The 19453-nt window shown below is 37.7% G+C and overlaps 1 protein-coding gene across 3 annotated transcripts in view; it reads left to right on the top strand.

Moving 5' to 3' along the window:
* Positions 1–3586: 3586 nt before the first annotated feature.
* The window catches only part of LOC131691857 (uncharacterized), a 163665-nt gene continuing 147798 nt past the window's right edge, over positions 3587–19453 (top strand). For 2 of the 3 annotated variants that reach the window (XM_058978533.1, XM_058978531.1), the window contains exons 1-2: positions 3589–4211; positions 16842–17542. In XM_058978533.1, coding sequence (XP_058834516.1) covers positions 17409–17542 — 134 coding nt within the window. In that variant the 5' untranslated portion in view covers positions 3589–4211; positions 16842–17408. Of the gene's footprint in view, positions 4212–16841; positions 17543–19453 lie in introns of all 3 variants that reach the window. The other variant, XM_058978532.1, reaches the window with a different exon arrangement.

The raw sequence follows: 19453 nt of genomic DNA, 5'->3' as shown, positions 1-19453 counted from the left end.
AGATTCAATATCTTGAAACTTATAAATAGTAGAAACAATTCAAAGAAGAAAGATGTGCTTCTATCTATTCTGTATTCATCTCTCAAATATTAAGAAGATCTGATGACTATATTAAGCGTTTTGCTAAAAATGTATACAAAAGTCGCACTCACACGTGTCATAAGTTTGTATTGATGGCAAAATTTGTATGACGTGTCATAATTGTGCATGTAAAATTTTCTATACAAATAAATTACCAATTTTTAACTTTTATTCAAATCTTCGGCTCAATTTGGCCTAGAAACAATCGGTGAGATGCAAGCAATTGGTCTAGAAGGAGTCTAGAAAAAATAGTAATTTTTATTTACAGTGTTGCCAAATATGCAGTTTTCCAAATTTAAAAGTAAAAGTGCATTTTTCGTGTAATACATATATTTTAATTTTAAAAATCATTATGCCAGCGTGTTCCTCAGACATTTTTACACATAAAATCATCTGTAACTTCAATATAACTTGGGCAAATCCCAAGATAAAGCGATTTGAAATGAATAACTCACAATTTCTCCTAATGTTTTCATGTTTGCTATTTCTCAGTAACCAAGCAGAATTTCGAAAATCTAAAACGCCATTTTGTAGAGTTTTTTAGGACAAGTTAGGTGACATATCTAACTCAGTTTACCCCAAAATGGCATTTGCAATAAGATAGCACAACAGCGACGATTTGACTCTCTTGCAAAAATCACTACTCGTTTCTTGAATTTTGAAAATCGCTTTCGTTGCTGATATATATAGCGAAAGACGATTCTGATACTCATCAAATTTTCTATTAAACTTATTCTTGCTATCTTAGGAAAGCAAATTCTAGACGTTATTTGTAGAATGAAACCAAATAGCTCGGTAAAACAATTACCAGGTACGCAGCTCGCATTCATTCAACTCGAAACCTCTGCATGGAGCCTGGGAGAAAAAATATTGAAGCAAAAAAAAACATTTTAAATCATGAGAGCGAAAATTTGAACTATAATTGTATAAGTACGAAGAATCATAAATGTTCAAACTGACTATTGTTCTTGAATGAAAAAATACCTCGTCCTATGATAGCACAATCGGTGTTTTTAGTCTTTAAAAGTAATCACTCGAGATTCAAATTAACACGTCAAATATTTTGAAGCTAATTTTACATGTCCTAAGATATAATATACGACTTCTTTATGGGAAAAATGCCTGTGGAAACGATTGTTGGTAAACTTTGCGATTGCATACATTAAAAGGTGAATGTTGCAACCTCGCCTTGCTGAATATTGATAGTGGAATGGAAAAAAATGATGTACGTGGAGCTCAAGTGTATGATACTTTTGTCAATACACAGTATTGCCTGCCGATAATGCTCCATTACGTCAATCCCATTTGAAATGCAAATTTTTTTCTATATGTTGGCCCTAATAAAAAAAATTATACACGAGCTTTAACCCATGAACAGGTCGTTAGGCTCTTGGATCATAAGACGTTTATTAGGGGGCGGCGAAAAATGACTTAATGAAAATTGTTCGAACTTCAACCACACAATATCATAAAGTTATTTAGTTCTTTGTGAAATTTCCATAGAAATTACTCTTTTCAGAATGACATTATGATATTTTATATTTGCGTTTCAAAGATTCAACCTAATAACATAAAATTGAAATAGGGGAAACCGGGGTTTTCAGTTTTCATTTTTTACCGCTTTAGTGTAAGTAGATCTTACAAAACACATGGCACGAAAGGGCAGACTGGTAGCAATATCTCAGAATTTTATGAAAATGTTTGATGCATTGTCTTCATTTTTAGAGACAAAAATATGTGACGCGGAAAACCCGCCAACTTACCCCAGCTCAGTTTAAAACGGACATTATTATTTTTAACTACTATTTATAGTTGAAATATAATTACTTAAAATTCAAACAAAAAAATCAACTGCTTCAACATTCAAATCTCCGTAGAATCAACAAAAATGTTTATTTGATTCATTATTATGATTAAAACATAACGGCTAGTGCTGAAAAGAAGATCTTACTAACATTTTGTTGCGATCAAATATAGGTTGATTTTTAACAAAGGTATCAGTTTGATCAGAACAAATGATAGTTTGATTCAACCATGCTTGAAGTTAAAACACAAAAGGAAATATCGAATTAATGACTCAAATGTTTTCAAAGCATTTCACTTTGAGAAAAGTATTCTGCAGGCTTGAAACCGCAAACTGAGAATAAATTCTAACACAAGATCGAAAGTTCTTGAAAAATAAAATTATAATTAATTTAAAATTCTACAAAAACATTATAATTGCATAAAAATTTTAAGTTTATTGCAAGTGACACGCCTTCAACAAGAGGTTTTTTGTTTCAAACGTGCTTTTTTTTCTGCGCATATAAATTCGTAAATATAACCAATAATTATTCATCTAGTAGCCTGACCATGATTAATAGAACAAGCCCAAAAAGGCTAAAGACAGGATTGTACAGAACTTCACAAATATTTTGGTGTCGAGCAATGCGAGATTCATTGTTCTAATTCGTCAACCGCTAAGGTCTGATGGGTGGATGCACGATAGTCGCTCTTTCATTCTCGACTTTTTTCGACATGAAAAACGTCGTCGTCTTCGCTCTATTCATAAAAAATAGAATAATACTAGTTTTGAATGGTTGCAAGAAGCAGGAGAAGTGAAGGGAATCGAGAGAAAAAAAAATCACACCACGCAAAAGACGGAGAGTGAACGAGACGGAAGAACAAAGACCGTTAGCCAGACGGAGTTGGCAACACCCGTAGCAGACGGAACGATACACAAACACGTGCTCGTGAGGCGCATTGGTGTACGTACGATTTCGCGTTTGTTCAGTGTAGAATAAAATGTCAGCCATTTCGCATTGAAGACGGCTACGCTGCAAAATGTTCAAACGGCTAGTTTAGTCGCTGGCAATATCGATGTGAACAAAATTCAATAATTGAGTAGTTCGAGGCTTATATTTTAACCTGTAACTTACTGCTGGTAAGTAGAATAAAATTATTAATTAAAAAAAATTATTTGCTTTACTTCTCGACGAACATCGGTACAGCGTAGCCGTTTTCACTTCTTATGCACACCGTCTAGCGGAGAAACGGTGAACTTGTCCTCTCATCTTCGCTGGTCTACTCCGTTACCAGAGTTGCCATGAATATCGATAGTGCGATTGATACACCCGTGGAAAGAAACTATAAATTTTAATAACTACTCGCACCTCATGTATAGAGTTTAGTGTGTTACAGCTTCGATGTTATTATTTGATTTTAAGGGTTTTTTCGCGCAAATCAGATATGACACGAGGCAAGATTTCAGTCTAACGGAATATACTGTTTTGTAATAGTTTTCTATTAAATTTGTCAAACTGGCGTCACTGGAAGTGGTGTTGGAAGGTTTCTCTACATTCTCTCTGCTTCTGGGTTTGCCACATGCTGTTGTATTTTTTTCGTTATGAAAATGTGGTGAGCTGTAAGCAGAAGAAAATAAATGAAAAACCCTGATGAACGGCATATAGAGCAGGAGAGAGAAGAAACGATTTCGAGAGCGAGTAGCTCCACGAGAACCGAACCGATTGTGATTTGATGGGCGAGAAAAGAAAATGGCCGCCGTCGCGTGTGTGTACATCAGCACTTTGGTAGCGCTCTTGGCATAGACGTTTTGTTTTTTCACGTAATTTTTCACCTTCTAAGCGCGGTTCATCGACACGAACGTGGCGAAAGATTTCGGTTTCTGCTGTGATTTTCCGCGTGTGTTCCGGAGTTCCAGCTGAAGTTTCCGACGGACAAAGTGAAAACGAGAAAAAACAAACTGCTGGACTCCCCAAGAAAATAGTACTCTCGATCGTATCCGGAATAATTCGGTGTTGCTGCGAGTTTCCATCAGTAGTTGTTTTTCCCTGCTGATTCGGTTCCTCTTCCTTTTGGACGGGTTCGAAGCGCCGAAGAGTGCGCTGCTTATTTCGCTGTGCCGAGTGAAGTATCGAGCAGAAATTCATATTTTCCAGTGCTTTGGCCACATGCGTTCAATTTATTTTTCGTTTGATCCGAGAGAACCAAATGTGAGTAAATTAGTTACGGGACGGTAACGGTGGAGTGGATCCTAAGAAGAAGAAGAACGCAACAACAATATCAGCAACAGCAGTAATCAGAAGAAGAAAGGCGAATTTCTGTGCCTACTTTACGATTGGGAGGATGAAGTGAGTGATGGGTTAGGAAGATTGAAAAATTCGGTTGTCAATTGTAACCAAAATATTGTGCAAATTGTGGTTTCAAACTGTTTCAACCAGATCCCGAAAGTGGCAAGTGAAGGTTGACAGTGGCAAATTCCACTGAAAATTAAATGTGCTAGTGTATTGCGTGAGAAGTGTGATTTTTTTGTTTTCCTGCTGTTCAAACTGTGGGTGCGATAGGAAAGGCGACGTGGAGTTTTTTTTTTTCTTGCGAATTAGATGTTTTTGAAACGAATTTACAGGATTTACACGGACAGTAACAGGTTTTATAATGTCACATGGCATATGATGTATCTTTTAGGGAAGCTAAAAAGTAGGAAAAAATCAGTGTGCCATTCCAACATGTGACTTCTTGTGCTTCCCGTGGCATGCGTTACCTTTCTCCCATGTGATTGACAGGTTTAAGATACGACTTTTTGATGAAATAATTTACACTTAATTTGTAATTTTGTAGCTTTATTGAGCACAATAACCTGTTAGTATTTTGAAATCTTGGAACAAAATTGACAAAGAATTCACAAAATATTTTGCCTAGTTTATTCTGTCCATTGTTGAAAGATTGTCTCCAAAATTGAGGCTTCGTACACACTCAATTTCTCGTAGAAAATAAAAACGTGGTTAAACATAAGTCTAATGCAGGATGTGTCCGAGCACTCTTTTTTACCTTTCTTTTATGAAAAAATTGTGGTACAAGCTAGAGGTAAAGTCTACTTTCGAAAACTATTTTATCAAAGTGCTTCATTTAATTTAGCACATATAATATTAAGCTTATTAAAAGCTTTGCTTATGCTTTATGTCTCGTGACAACAAGTAACCGAAAATAGTAATATTTTGCACAACAAGCAAAGTTAAACTTCTTGTTTCCGTACAATAGCAATTATCTTGTACGCTGATAGACGGCTGCAAAGTTTGCGAAATAGATGATCGGGACGTGACTTGCTATGTTTTGCCTACTTCCTTGGCCTGATACACAGTGTAAACTAATTGTCTTTCGTACAAATACCAAAATAAAAAAATGGATAAAGAATCCTAGTTAACGTGCTAATATAGTGATAACATATGTCACAAAAAATCCTTCGCTGTAAACAGCTGGAGAAATCTCAAAATTTGAAAAATTCATGCAAAAGAAATTGGCAATATTCTTAGACAAATTTAGAATGCGTAAAGATAAATTTTCTCTGTATTTCCAAAGCATAAATTTTTTATATAGAGTGAACTTGAGTTTTCTGTTCGTCTCCGGAGTGTTGTTACTTCAATATTACGAAACAAATAACCTATGAAATGCGCTTTCGTTGTTACTATATTGCAAACTTATTTTGCTCATTATTCCGCTGCCGAGGTGAATTTCATGAAAAATACACATAAATCTACATCTTTATCTTTGGAAGAATCAATTTCAAATGTCTTCTGCATTGAAATTAAAACAAATTAAGAGTAATCTGCAAAACAAAGTTGGTTTACAAATCTTATTAGCCCAATTCCAAAGTTGATATGGATATGATCTGATCAGCTGATATAAATGCAAGAATTTCCTTAAATGTAAACGTTTTCTTGTGCATGGTCTTTATTGAACCAGGAAGCGCGATGCACAAAAACTAGAGCAGGAAAACGTACTTCACTTTAAACTTTTAGGTAGATAATAAAGAAAAACGGGTGAACTTACGTTACGATACGTTCCATGGGAGTTTTTGTTATCATATTCGCTGTATTTGGTAATATTAGCCACATGGCCTGCCCTGAAGAATTAATTACATAAGTCCAAAGTCAATTTATGCGAGGAAAAAAAAATGTCATGACACGCTATATCATTTTTCCAATTTTCAAATCTAGATTCCTACCACTACGGTTTCAAGTTCTGTGCAGTTCACCAAACTTCCTTGATAGAGTTGGAAATTCTTTTCTCATTCAATCAAGCATGTGTATAGATAAACCTTCAACGAAATCGATATTATCGAAGCAAAAAAAATCAGACCCAAAAATAATACATGCTGGTTGAGTTGGGATAGGTACCCTGGTGTAAGGGTGTGTTTGCTGCTTTTTTCGATTAAATTACACATCCGCATTCGAGTAGTATTCACTTCAACCATCCCGATTTAAGGTCGTGAAAGAATTGATGCCCTGCGCCGGGGTGGAACCCGCGACAAAACAGTCAAAATATATTACGTTTTATTTACTATCCTGTGCGCCATCGCCCATCTCCACCCACACTGGCCTGTATGGTATTGGCAGGGCATCGTCAGACACTCGCTGGCTCCGAGTTTGCTCTGTCGTTTCGTTGCTTTTGGCTCGGTTCCATCTACATCGCACGCAGCAGCAGCAGAGCTCTCCGCAGGGAAGCAAAAGTATGTCTGGGTGTGTCCTACATAAAACATTTCGAACGATGGAAAATTATTGCCATTCCAGCGTAATATTCTTGCTGCGATTACGGGGTTGGGGTTGGAATCTCTATTTTCTTTTAGTGTTTTTGCAATGTTTCAAGCTTGAGGCCCTGATGCTGTCGCATTCATAGTTCGATATCATTACGTTCCTTCTGCAATTACGTAATTGTCTAAATAATCGCACAAATTTCCTGTACGTTTTGTTGACTCGTTCCAGAAATGATCTTGAATTCATCCGAATCGGTCCATGGCACATGGATTTTGTAATTTATCCGGCTGAATGAAAAATTGATGTCAAATGTTGGCCCGGCTGAGAATGCTTTTCTTGATAACTGACGTCGATTTCATCTTCAATTAAGTCCACTTACTGCAATAGGCTTTTGGTTGCACTTCTCTGTTATATATTTCAAGAGAAACAGTTTCAATTGCTCAATTATTAGATATTGAGTTTTTCGCCGATTGTGCGGTTGTTTCAAAGTAGTTTGGGAGTTTTTATAATCGATGCAGTCGTTGATTTTGTAGTACTTTAAGAGGATGAGTAAAGAAAAGATGATTTCTACTGTTTTGTTGCTTCGGAGATTATGATACTGTGCGTTGAATTAAAATCGTTGACATTTTTCTTGCGTAATTAACGGAGTTGCTTTTAGCTTCATTCATTTATTTTATTTTAATTGAATCTCACTTGCCTGGGAGAATGAAATCTTTATTCTTTGTTTGTTATCTCATCATGAGAATGGAGTTAGGTACATCAATTTGTTAAACTGTGTGGTGAGCGTTGGTCACTATAAAAAAACAGTTTAAGGTGATTTTTTCTCCCATTAAACGTTGTTCAAAATTTGTAATCTGTTATGTCGTCTAATGCATATGACTAAGGATATTAGAGTGTTTCGTATATTTCGTTTTTTTTTTTGGTGTTTGCTCCCCCCCCTTCCATACAGTACAAAGTGGTCTAAGTCTTAAGATATCTTGCAATATCCATGACATGTAGTAATGGTATTAAACGCTGAACAGTCATTTTGCAGCTTCAAGTAGAACTTCCTCTGGTTTGTATAATCAATTAAAGTTTCGTAGCTTATGAAAGCGCACTAAACTTAAGCTGTATAAGTCGCGGATACTCCCTGTTTCCTTGTACGATCATGATTTGTGGACGTGGTTGAGATAAAAGTTTACTCTATAACCAGTGCAGACTGGTACCAATGCATGAATCACGTGTTATACCAAAAATACATGCTGTCATAAGTAGGCTATCAGTGCGCGATAAAGTGCAGTGGGCTGGATATGAACCATGATTGTTGGAAAAAAGGCCAGTTAAGGGGAAGTTCAGTTGAGAACCTAGAGATTTCTACCGTTTCGTATGTTTGTTAAAGTTGCACAACTTGACCTTGATGAGATCGAACGACCTAAAAATGTTCGAATTCTAAGATAAGACGATGAGCGCTCACCATCAGCACAAGAGGAAGTGAGAAGTGAGTTGATAAATCCCGTAATGATGTTATTTTTCAACGTGCTGTTAGCGTGTAGATGATAATCAAAAATTTCAGTTACAGTAGAAAAAGTCTGAGTGATGAAAAACGAAATTTTATCGTTGACTCGCTAATCCTATTGTTCGCCCTAATTGGGGTAAAAATGTGGAGTGATAGATTTTCGTTCCGTTCAAGTCGATGTCACTTAAAAACATGACGCAATGCACAGTGGTTTAGTGATGTACAATTTCCTAGGATAAAACTTTACGAAAAACCCTTCGAAGAGTTTTGATGTTTTTAATTACCGATTTACAATATTTAATTTTCAAACAAGTGGAGATAGTGAGTCGGCATTTTGCAGAAAGTTGCAAAAAGTTCGTTCAAAACATTAGTATACTTCCCATAAAAGCAAAAGAGTCCCATATAGATTTTTGTAAATTTATAATCTGTTGGATAATATTCTGTATTATTTGTGCATTTTGATTCAGAAGTGATTCTCTGATTTAAAATGCACAAATAAGGCTATCAGGTTTGTTTCGAAAATATCAAGAAAAATACCAAAACATGGTTGTCCCATACATAAGGATCAATGAAAATGCACATCTCGAAGAGCGTTTTTCTCGGTTTGCAATTTTCTTTAAATATTGGACTATTATGCTTTAATGGGCAGTATAAAATCAATATATTCCACTTTGAATATTCCTTTACGACAATGCGTATCAGGGACTGAAACATCCTGAAAAAACCTGATTAATACCACTAATTAGGTAATCCTGAAATATGGATCTGGCGTGCAGAGGATTAAAGACTGGTATCATAAACCAGTTTGTTTGAGTATTTATCAGGAATAATTTATTGTGTTAGCCGGACCGTTGCATTAGAGCTCTACATTTTTACACATCTACAGCCAAGGCAGTCGTCCGAGACGTACTTGCTGGTTATGGCCAGGGGAAGTAATACTGAGTGCCACTGAGAAATTATTTTACAGCCACAGGTTTATTTTATAAAGATAGGGATATACACTCTATGTATACAACCAACCATTTTTGGAAAAGTGGATTGCAAGGTCAATAACGCCTGTTACCTTAAAATTCTTCCATATTCGCGTTGCGAATGTGATTGATACTATTTGCTTTCGCTTTCATTTGTTATCTATCCTTAATTTCCGTGACTGGATTCACAAATATAGCAGGGATAATATTCAACTCGTCGTTTACCTATCTAGGCTAGAATACTACAATTGTTCTTGAAATATTGCAACGAATTATTTGACATTTCCGGATTGGCATCCGACAGATTTTTTTTGTTCGATCGCAAATTTTCAAACTACGCCAATGATCGGCATACCCAAGTGTGACTCTTGTGATTTATTCGGATGATCGAACTAGCTATTGACCAACAAAGTAGTTTGCGGCTTTGATCCAACTTGCCTGTATTCGCAGAATGACCAGAACACAGAAGGCAAATAGTATTTAAAATGCTAAGTTTCAAATCAAGCAAGCTTTACGTTCTACTCTCTCTTCGAGCGAGCACAATCAGGAGCAAATTGGCTACATCGTATGCTACTGTTATAAGTGAGTTTGTTGTATCCACAACCTCTCCAAACATGTTGGAAAATATCCATAGAATCTATTCGCCAAGTTCTTTTCGTTCATATCGTACGTAGATTTTTTATATCTATTGCAACGTTGAAATGATCGGAGAAAATGTAATTATGATTAAGGAACGACGATCTGTTCATATGTTAGGCACGAGTCAGATTGTTAACTCATGCGTAATACCGTTGGATCAGAGAATCATATCTAACACCTCTACCTTCCAGCTCGTGCAAATGTTGGGCGATATCCCGAATGGAGCATGTATAAGTTCTTGTTACTTGAGGTTGGCATTAATTAAATGCTTCTCGAATGAATATCTGAGCTGTGATGATGTACAGGGTTACGAATCACTGTTGATTATTAGTGAACCCATTTGTACCACCTTACGATAAGCCCTTTTGAAACAATCCGAAGATGATGATTCATAGTACAACAAAATGCTGGTCAAAAGACGTCAGATTGATTATAAAGGCAAAAATATTGCTGGCTGTGGGCTCAGATGTTTTCTATGTAGAATTACCGTTTGTAGCTAATGTTATGGAAGCAATTCCTTCCTGCAGGGATATTTTCATAGTTGCAGTTTGATTGAGCGGGAGATTAATTTGTGCTACGCCAAAAATGTTCGATCAGTGTACTGTACATTTGCACAGTAATAAAAAGATAGTTAACAAGTTGGCAAAGAATAGCGAACTTTAGAAGGGGAACATAATTTAAGCTCCACGATTTACGAAAAGCAGACATCGACTGTATCGGCTTTCGCATGAAACAGCAAGGCAAGAGCAAGGCCCGTAACACTCCGTTTGCTGCTGACATATTTTAGTTCTCAGCACGGAGATATCTCTTGGACTTTGGGGCTTCTGTTTCTGTCGCCTTCTATGATATGGAAGCGATCCAGTAGATCAATTCTTTATTGGTATACTGTGAAACTTGGACCTCCGGTTTTTGCTGGCTTTTTAAAGCATAATCTTTGTTCAGAGGAGAAAGTCAAAATAGCAGCATTTAATACGAGCTGAACGCACACGAATGCGAAACAGAAGGAAAACGAGACAAAAATAAAAGATTTAAAAATGGATTCTGAAAAGATTGAGTAATCTTATTCGACACAATGTCTGCGCAGCAGACACCGCCTAACCAACCGATCAACTATTTCTCGAGTACTTTTTCAAATATACGTAAGTAACAATGAGAGATTCTCTTTGAGGTCTTTCTATTCTGTTCATTACTCGGCCATTTCAACATTTACTACTCTACTCTTTGCATAATATTGTAGTAAAAACCGTCGGCTTTCGATATGTACTGGAAAATTAGTACAAAGTGTTATAATGACGTCGTAATAAACGAAAGAGAAAGTAAACAAAGAGAGGCTCTCAATGTTACTTACGTCCATTTGAAAAAGTACTCGAGATTTGATAACAAAAAAATGTCCGAAAAACCATATACTTATCTGAGAAAAATTGTTATCGCGGGGACGGGCATAGCGTGGTTGGATCGATTGTTTTGTACGCAGCTCACCTGGGTTCGATTCCCAACCCCGCATATAGGGTTAGAGATTTTTCCTTAAGAAATTTTTCCAACCCGAAGAGGCGAATGACCTTAAGGTTAAAAACGAAATAAAAAAAAATTGTTACTCTAGACAGATGATTCGCGGCACCTTGGACAACGCTGCCATCTCACTTTTTATCAACTAACCAAATTTTGGTTTGGTTTACATGTTTGCTACAACAGTTTTGTGAATTGAATTGTTATTATTACACGTACCAAATATATGTAAAGACAACTCCTGCTGTTTAGACGGCCGATCTCACAAAAAATTCAGGAAAATCCTAAATTCAAAAAAAACCTTCAGGGAATTTATATGAATTTCAACCAAATCTTAAGAATTCCAGAAACTTGGGCTCCTGTCATATTTCAAGCCACGTCAGTTCCTCGGAGATGGCTAATCTAATTTAAAGAAAATTAATTCTATCCACGATTGGGTCGAAATACTCTCGAAAAATTGTACATCTTATTGTACCTTCCCTCAAGAATGTTTCTTCAAAATTTCAAGTAGATCCCGCTCTATGTAGGTCGTCAATAACAGAATATTGCATAATATTGACTTAAAACTTTAAATGCAATTATCTCAAAATCGTGTTTTATTGCGCATGTGGTACAAAGTGGGATGATCCTTGGCACCAGCTATATCTCACTGTCATTTCGCAAGCATCTTCCACATAAAAATTATTACAAATACCTTAAAACATGTACTGAATTATATGTAACATGATATCACAAAAATATGATAATTATAAAATAAATAATCGCGTATATAACCTATTTTTGAGTCTGAAATGGATGTAACTTCTTAAATGGAAGGTATATAATATCCTTCATAACTGCTGTTGAATTGCGTTTGGATCGGTCCTCTGATATCGGAAGTACAAACTGAACTAAACCAACCATGGAATTCTTTTTTTTTCGAGACTTGTCCTACAGGAGCTGTAGAGCTAGGTTCTCGGAAAGGCTCCCCGTCAGAATCACATACTACAATTTGCAGACAAGACAGGCAATGTCGCCCACTATAACACTGCTTTAGGCCAATTGTAGCGGGCCGTGAGACGGTTTAGGTATGTGCGGGCGTAGGGACTCGCGATCGCGTGTATCATCGCGAAGAGTTCGAGCATTTGTACGTTAACATATGTCGCGTGTGCTAACGTGTATGTAACTTTGCGTGTATAAATTCTATTTAAAAAAGGAGCATTTTGCATGTTCGCGTGTGTTCTTGGATAATCGTGTGCGGACCGCGAATCTAATACTTTACTTTGGTTTAGGCTAAGATGCTAAAAGAGAGTGAGGTCTTCCATATCACTAGAGTTCCCGGTGATGTTGCCATGGAACGTGTTGTCTAGTGGATTATTTTTTGATTGGTCCTACTGGTCCTACTGACTGTATGGACCTAAGTTATTAGGACAGAGAGTAATGGTTTCCGGACATGAGAGTAATCGTTTCCGGACGTGACTTATTACCGGGGTGTTATTAAGTTTGCGTAATCGCGGGCGTAGGTGTGCGTCGTTAATCGCGAAGGTCTTAAGGGTTCGTATGTCAACGTGTTTGTCACGTGTGCTCGCGTGTACAAAACTGGATTCCGTGTGGCCATTCCTATATACGCGTGCGTCCTTGGATGGTCACGCGGACCTTCATTCTGATAGTTAGTTTTCGGTGTACAATATTCATTCTGACAGGGAATAAGTTACCCCATATCACTAGAATCCCCGGTCATGTCGCCATGTAACTTTGTATCCAGTGGATATGAGAGCTTTCTTTTTAAAATGGTCCAATTGCTGAGATCAAGGATAGAAACACTCGGAACTGACCAATTCATGATCGTGCGAGCGCGAGAGTTTTTAGGTTCACGCTTGAGATCGCGTTTGAAAATTTATAAGCGATGATACGTAATCACCGGGATGTTATCATGTTGGAGAGATCGCGGGTGTAGGTGCCGGGAATGGTCGCGAAGGGATCAAGTATTTGTATGTTAACGTATTTGTCACGTGTGTGTGACTTTTCGTGTATAATTTCGATTTTATAATCATGTGGCGTGTATTTTTGATACTTAATTTTTAGTGTATGGTACAGACGGTAGAAGAGTCAGTTTTCCCAAATCACCAGAGTTCCAGGTCATGTCGCCATTGTCGCGTGTTGTCTAGTGAGTATGAGTGCCATTTTTGGTTGGACTGGAAGCATTAGTCTAGGCTGCTAGAACCGCGGTTAGACTTCCGGACGTGACCGTTTCAAGATCGGGCGAGTGGTGGGTTAATGTTTGAGACCGCGTTTGTAAGTTTATAGGTGCAACGTTTACTTAACTACCGGGGTGTTTTAATGTTGGCGTATGTGTAGAGGAATGCAATTTCGTAGTCGCGTTTTTGACTAGGTTTGTGTTATCGAGAAGGCCACGAGCGTTTGTGCCTATGTACGTATAGATAAAGTATAATAAAGAGTATACTAATAAAAAGAATCATAACATGCCGAATAAAGAAAAAAATGTTCCAGATATTCATAGAAGTGCATAAGTTGACCGATAGTATTTTGGTATATATGAGTATTGGAAAAGCAAACTAATAATTGTACAAAAGAACAGACTAATGAAGTAGAATAGTAAAACACATGTAACATAAAATTAAACTACTTTGACTCGTGCAAATGTTGTTTATTTACCATTAACGACAATTGCATTCTGTTAGACTTTCATTATGCTGTGCTGACCGAGAATGGATAATTCACGTGCGTCGGTAAATTAATTGTTCCTTAATTAATCCAATCCAACCTTCCCGAATTAATAGAATCGAGTGCATTAATAGAACACTGGAAGGTTTACCTACTATTCTATCATATACGCCAATTCTGCATCCATTCCCTGACACATCTATCACAAATATTCAGACGAACACGACTAGCACATAACAATTGTACACTAGTACCAAAAACTACAACTACTACAAAACGACCACTAATAGATTTCTACTGATGTATTTATTAAATTAATTCAATTATTAAATGAATCAGCCTGTGCACGATGACGAAGTCAACCGATAAATTGACACACAATGACTCCCACTGTGAGCCCCACGGTGAGCCCCTCCACCACTACTGCCATTAAGCTGTAGAATAATGGCATCAAACACAGCCCACAGCAAAAGTCAATCCACGTCGACCCGCCAGCCGACCACCTCAGTGCGCAGAGGCTAGTGATGGAAAGTTAGTATGGGTTGGCGCAGAGTATGAAAAGACATATAACATAAAACAGACCCATAAGCCCTCTCGGTCTCCTCGATGCGCCACTATCGAGGCGTAATATAATAACCATCTTAAAGCAATTGTCTGTCAGAGGTTCGGTAGCACTTATGCATGCAATATGCTTGGTGATGTTTGCAATACCGTCAAACCCCTCAACCTAGGGGAGGGAACTAAACCAACCATGGAATTCTTGTGCTTATAACAATATAAAACAAAGTCAGTTAAATAAATGATTGATTTGCGATGCTAATCATTTTGATACCTTCTCAAATAGAATCATTGTGAGATTGGTTTATTTGGTACAGCGAAGACCCGTTTTTATTAGCTCCCTTGTTTTATGTTAGGTTAACAAAATTGGAACAATGACGAAACATATTTGTTTATTGCTTTATAATAAACCGAAGCTGTAAAAATATTCTTCTATCCCCAGACGTAGCCTTATAACCCTGATTGACTGATAAAATCTGGAGCTGATAAAAACGGGTCTACAATGTGTTTTAATTTAGTATCTTGTGAATCATAATTTGTTTCTCATAATTGGTCCAAAAGTCGGACCTATTCTAGCAAATGTAAAATATGGAAATAAAAATTAATAAAATAAATATGCAAAAACTTATTCGAAAGAGTCCAAACTTCCTGACTCATGCGTAATGATTGTGTGTTTCTTATCTAGCACTGTTTTTACAGGCTTTGGTTTTGGCACGTTTGCTCCGCAGCCCGAAGCCCGATTATTTACTGGGATGCAAGTAAAACATGTGGCGCTGCTGTGGATGTGCACAATAAACCACTAGTACTACCAAAGTTACCCTGGAAAATCGACCAGACCAGGATGCGATAGTTGTAATTATTGTATTGAATCAGTTTGAATCTGAAAACAGGTTTAGTTCGAAAATAGTTTCAAGCCATGGCCCGGTCCGGTGCGTCGTCCAAGAAACATGTGCACATGGTTTGTAAAACGACCGAGTGTGTGTTGTGTGCTGAAGAGCGTTTTCGGCACGAAAAACGTACGTGGCTAATTGATGCTCGAAATAAATAAAATATGAAAATAGCAAAAAATATACCACCGTCATCATCGCCGTCATCGGCTCAGCCGTCGTCTTCATAAACATTCGAACAAAATGGCCGACCTACAAATATTTCCAATAGCACCTTGCCTTGCTCGCCCTGGCCGGGTCTGGTGTGCAAATGTGTGAATCTTTTGGCGAATGTTGGCCGACCGATGCTTACAAACAAGTCGAGGAGAACTCGAATACAACATGCATGCTTGCTTGGTATGCTTATGTGAAGGTTGTTTTTCTTTTTTAGCAGTTGCGATTTTCTTGCACCGCTCATCTCCTAACAGCAGTCCATCTCGGGTTGCGCTGAAATTTCCCCAGTAAGATTTCTGGAGCCCCCCAGAAGAGTGGCTGGGAGTCATGAGTAAATTGAAGCAATAACTGATGAAAATGAAATGATTTGCGTTGTTTTGCCGACATGGTGCGTTGAAGATGGAATAACGGAGCTCTGCCCAGGCTCAGGAGGTTGCTTGAGAAATGCTTGAAGTAAAAGAGAAAAAAAATGACTGGAAGGCTCTATCGATTGAAAGCCTGGTAATATGATGGTGGGGAATTTCCGCTGGGCAGCTGAGTAAAACGCTGAAGATATAGGAATTCACTGTTAACGAGAAAGGTGTTTATTTGTTCGCCTTTTCGTGTGTAGATAGCTACATACTTCACTAGGAGCAGTTTTGTCCACATAGCGTCACCCACTGTGCGTTATCCTTTCCACTGTTGGTTTATTCCATTTATACGCTTCGTGTTGGCCCTCGTACTTTCGTGTTTCCCTCTTTACACTAGGCATTCCAGTTCTCGTAGAAGAAGCACTTCTTGACGTTCCGTACATAGTGTGTGTATGTCTTCAGATCCAAAGAGAGTAGGCGCAATTGAGTTTCGTTGCTGGATTTGATCGGTGCTGCGGCGGCAAAGTGCCGGCAACGAAACGCACCACCGCAGACGAACAGTGATGGAAAGAAGTGCTTCTGGAAGAAAAGAAGGCGAAGAATTCGATGGAAAAAAATACAAGTGGGGTAAAACATGTTCAGGTTTATAGCAAGGGAAGGTGCATGGCCGGTCAGTCAGTCCCGCCATGGATGACCCCGAAATGAACGGAAGAAAGCTGCAAGCATAAGAATAAGAGGAAGAATATTTGTAATTATGTCTCGTGTATTCGTTAGTGAGTCTGAAATGCGTACTAACGAGCCTGCGGGGTCTCGGGCCGTATAGGATCTGTTATGCTGAGTCACGAAAATCACACTTCTCGCGCCGCCGGAACCCTATCACATTTCGGGACCTGTGCGTCTATGTTTAAAATACGGTTTTAATTGTGGATTCCTTTCCTTGCTTGCAGATGCAGAAGCTGATTCCGGGCTGTTTTCTTCTTTTTAGTTCATTTATGCAGCTCTTGAAACAATCACACGTTTCACGGAATGATGAGCCCTTCATATTCGATCGACGAGGTGATAGTGTAATGATTGTGCAAGTAAATATCTGTAAATAGCTGTGCATAGTAGCCGATAAGGAAAAAGTTGCAAAAAAGGGAAATATAGTGAATATTTCTAAACCTAGTAGCTATGACATACATATGAAATAATCCCCATGAGTTATCATCCGTTGCTGTAAATACACGAGAAAATAAGTCAGTCTTGATGAAGAAAAGAAAAAAAATCGGCTTGTTCTGGTGATGAAAAGTGAAGTTTTCTGCAAATTAAAAAGAAAGCTCAACAGCAGAGAGTATATAGCGAAAAATTGCTGCAGAAAGTGAAAATGCTGTGAAGATCCGCTTTGCTAGTGCGTGGTTAAATTTGGCAGCAAATCTTGAAGCATTAATAGTGAAGTGATTCTGAGGCAAAGTTAATCATTTTAACCAACCAACTGTGTGAACAACTACGGAAAAATATGCTGACTTCGGAATGAGATGGAAGCGGCTATTCGTTCAGTGCAGCAGGTTGGGCCACCAGGCCAGAGGGCCGACACTGGCCCTTCGCCGCAGCCTCCTCCAACGATGTCATTTCAACAGCGTGTGCCACCAGGAGCTGCGCAAATTCATAGGTAAGTAGGTTATGTTTCTAAAAGAAAATTTCTAACTTTTCTGATAATCTGAATTGAAATTAATTTAGATCTTTTTTTCAACATCACACAGTATCTTTCGATTATCCCCATATTCCAAAATTTAAACATTTAATGAGCACATTCTGATTGAAAGTCCTTTTGAGTGTAAAATATACTCCATTTATCGGTTTTGCAGATTGATGAACATGTTTTAATTATTATTGGGTAGGAATCAATCAATCAAATGGATATCTGGAAATAAAAATCCATTTGATTGAGATTTGTTTAAACTCACCGTTTTGTTGATTTTTCGACATTTTAAAGTATACTTTAGTTCTTAAGGATGTTATCCCTTATTTTTGCTCCTTTACGGAGGGCGTTGCCTATACCTGAAGCTTTGAACGCATTTTTTTTTGAAATTTTGTTTTTCCAAAAACTTTGCTGCGGTGACTAAAATTGTCGAAAAAGTTAACGATCGATTTAATTTTTTTATGGTTTGTATTTTATAAACGATTTAATTTTATTGTCTAAATTTTTCATCTCCATTTTAATTTTTTTTTTGTGTAGAAGTGTGCGCTTGGTCCACGAAAGACAAGAGTAGTTCAGGTAGACCAATGGACCGGAATTTCTCCGGACATTCGAAGGACCGGAACGACTCAGGGGAGTTTAAGAACTGGAATATTTCTGGTTTTTCGAAGAACGAAATACGCTTTTAATCCGCCTAGCAGTGTAATGAGACATTTCATATCAATCTTATAATTCTCACTCTCTCTTCGGATATTTTATCGACTGAGAACATTTAGAATATTATGTTTCGCGATGTTTTTGATAACACCTACTGTATGTGATAGTGTCAGGGTTCAGAGAAATGATCAAATCAGAATGGGACAACATCATTGCGTCAAGTCTGAAAAGTAATCAAATTAATGGTAACGCGAAATTAAATGGACTATAATTCAGATGGACAATTGAATTATTACTGATTCTTTATGAATCAAATGTCGACATTCTTCAATCAAGGCATTAGGCAACTAAATTTCCCTTATAGAGGGTGTTTGGTTCATGGTTTAGAATCTCGAGGGACGATAGTGGATCATATTTAGGGAAAGAAATCGTACTACAAATACCATCAAATCTAAACCGTTACAGAGTTATTGTACATGTTCTGTAATCGACTTGCGTCTTTTCAAATGTCTCTGGCATCCCGTGGGCTAAAATCTCTCGGTAGTATTTCAGCGAAGAATTAACCCACTGGGGTTCTGTTTCTAAGTCGTAAGTGGCGACTAACAACAGATGTATCTGTGGTCAACTAGAAGGTTGATAACAGTCTTTATCCGGACAAAACCAGCCTAGAGGCCATGTGACATCCGGAAGAATTTCAGCCAAGAATTTATTCACTGAGTTTCTGCTCTCATATCGTAAGAGGCGATTGAAAACAGGAGTCCTCAAGTCAAGGTGTTTCTCCGTGCCGAGGACTGAATGGCTGGCAGGATTAGAATATGCGCAACTGGGCACGCAGTGTCGTGGGCGAATCTCTGATGCAGTAACCTTTATCTCTTCGCAAATCGTGGGATCAAAATGATGATCATGTCCCTAATACCCATTTCGAGCTTCACTATATGCGATTATATGCCAAATTTTATCTTCTAGTTGCTGTACAATAAGTGCTGATGATGAAATGTGTAGTGCTGTGATCGAGTATGGTTAGAGTAGCACAAATTAATCTTCAGCATAAACGTACAGAAACTAACTATGAATCTATCTTGCCTTGTGCAGGAACGAGAAGCTTTCATAGCTGTGGTTCGAGAGCCTTATTTCCATAAAGGAAACGTCTATGTTGGAAGACTATTAAACTCAGTCTTCGTAGCTTTCAACAAAAATGGCATGACAAATCTACGTGAAATACCTCGC

This window comes from Topomyia yanbarensis, chromosome 3 (genome assembly GCF_030247195.1).
Source record: "Topomyia yanbarensis strain Yona2022 chromosome 3, ASM3024719v1, whole genome shotgun sequence".
Taxonomy (NCBI): domain Eukaryota; kingdom Metazoa; phylum Arthropoda; class Insecta; order Diptera; family Culicidae; genus Topomyia; species Topomyia yanbarensis.
The sequence above is the reverse complement of the archived record's forward strand: the minus strand, read 5'-3'. Positions and strand labels throughout refer to the sequence as shown.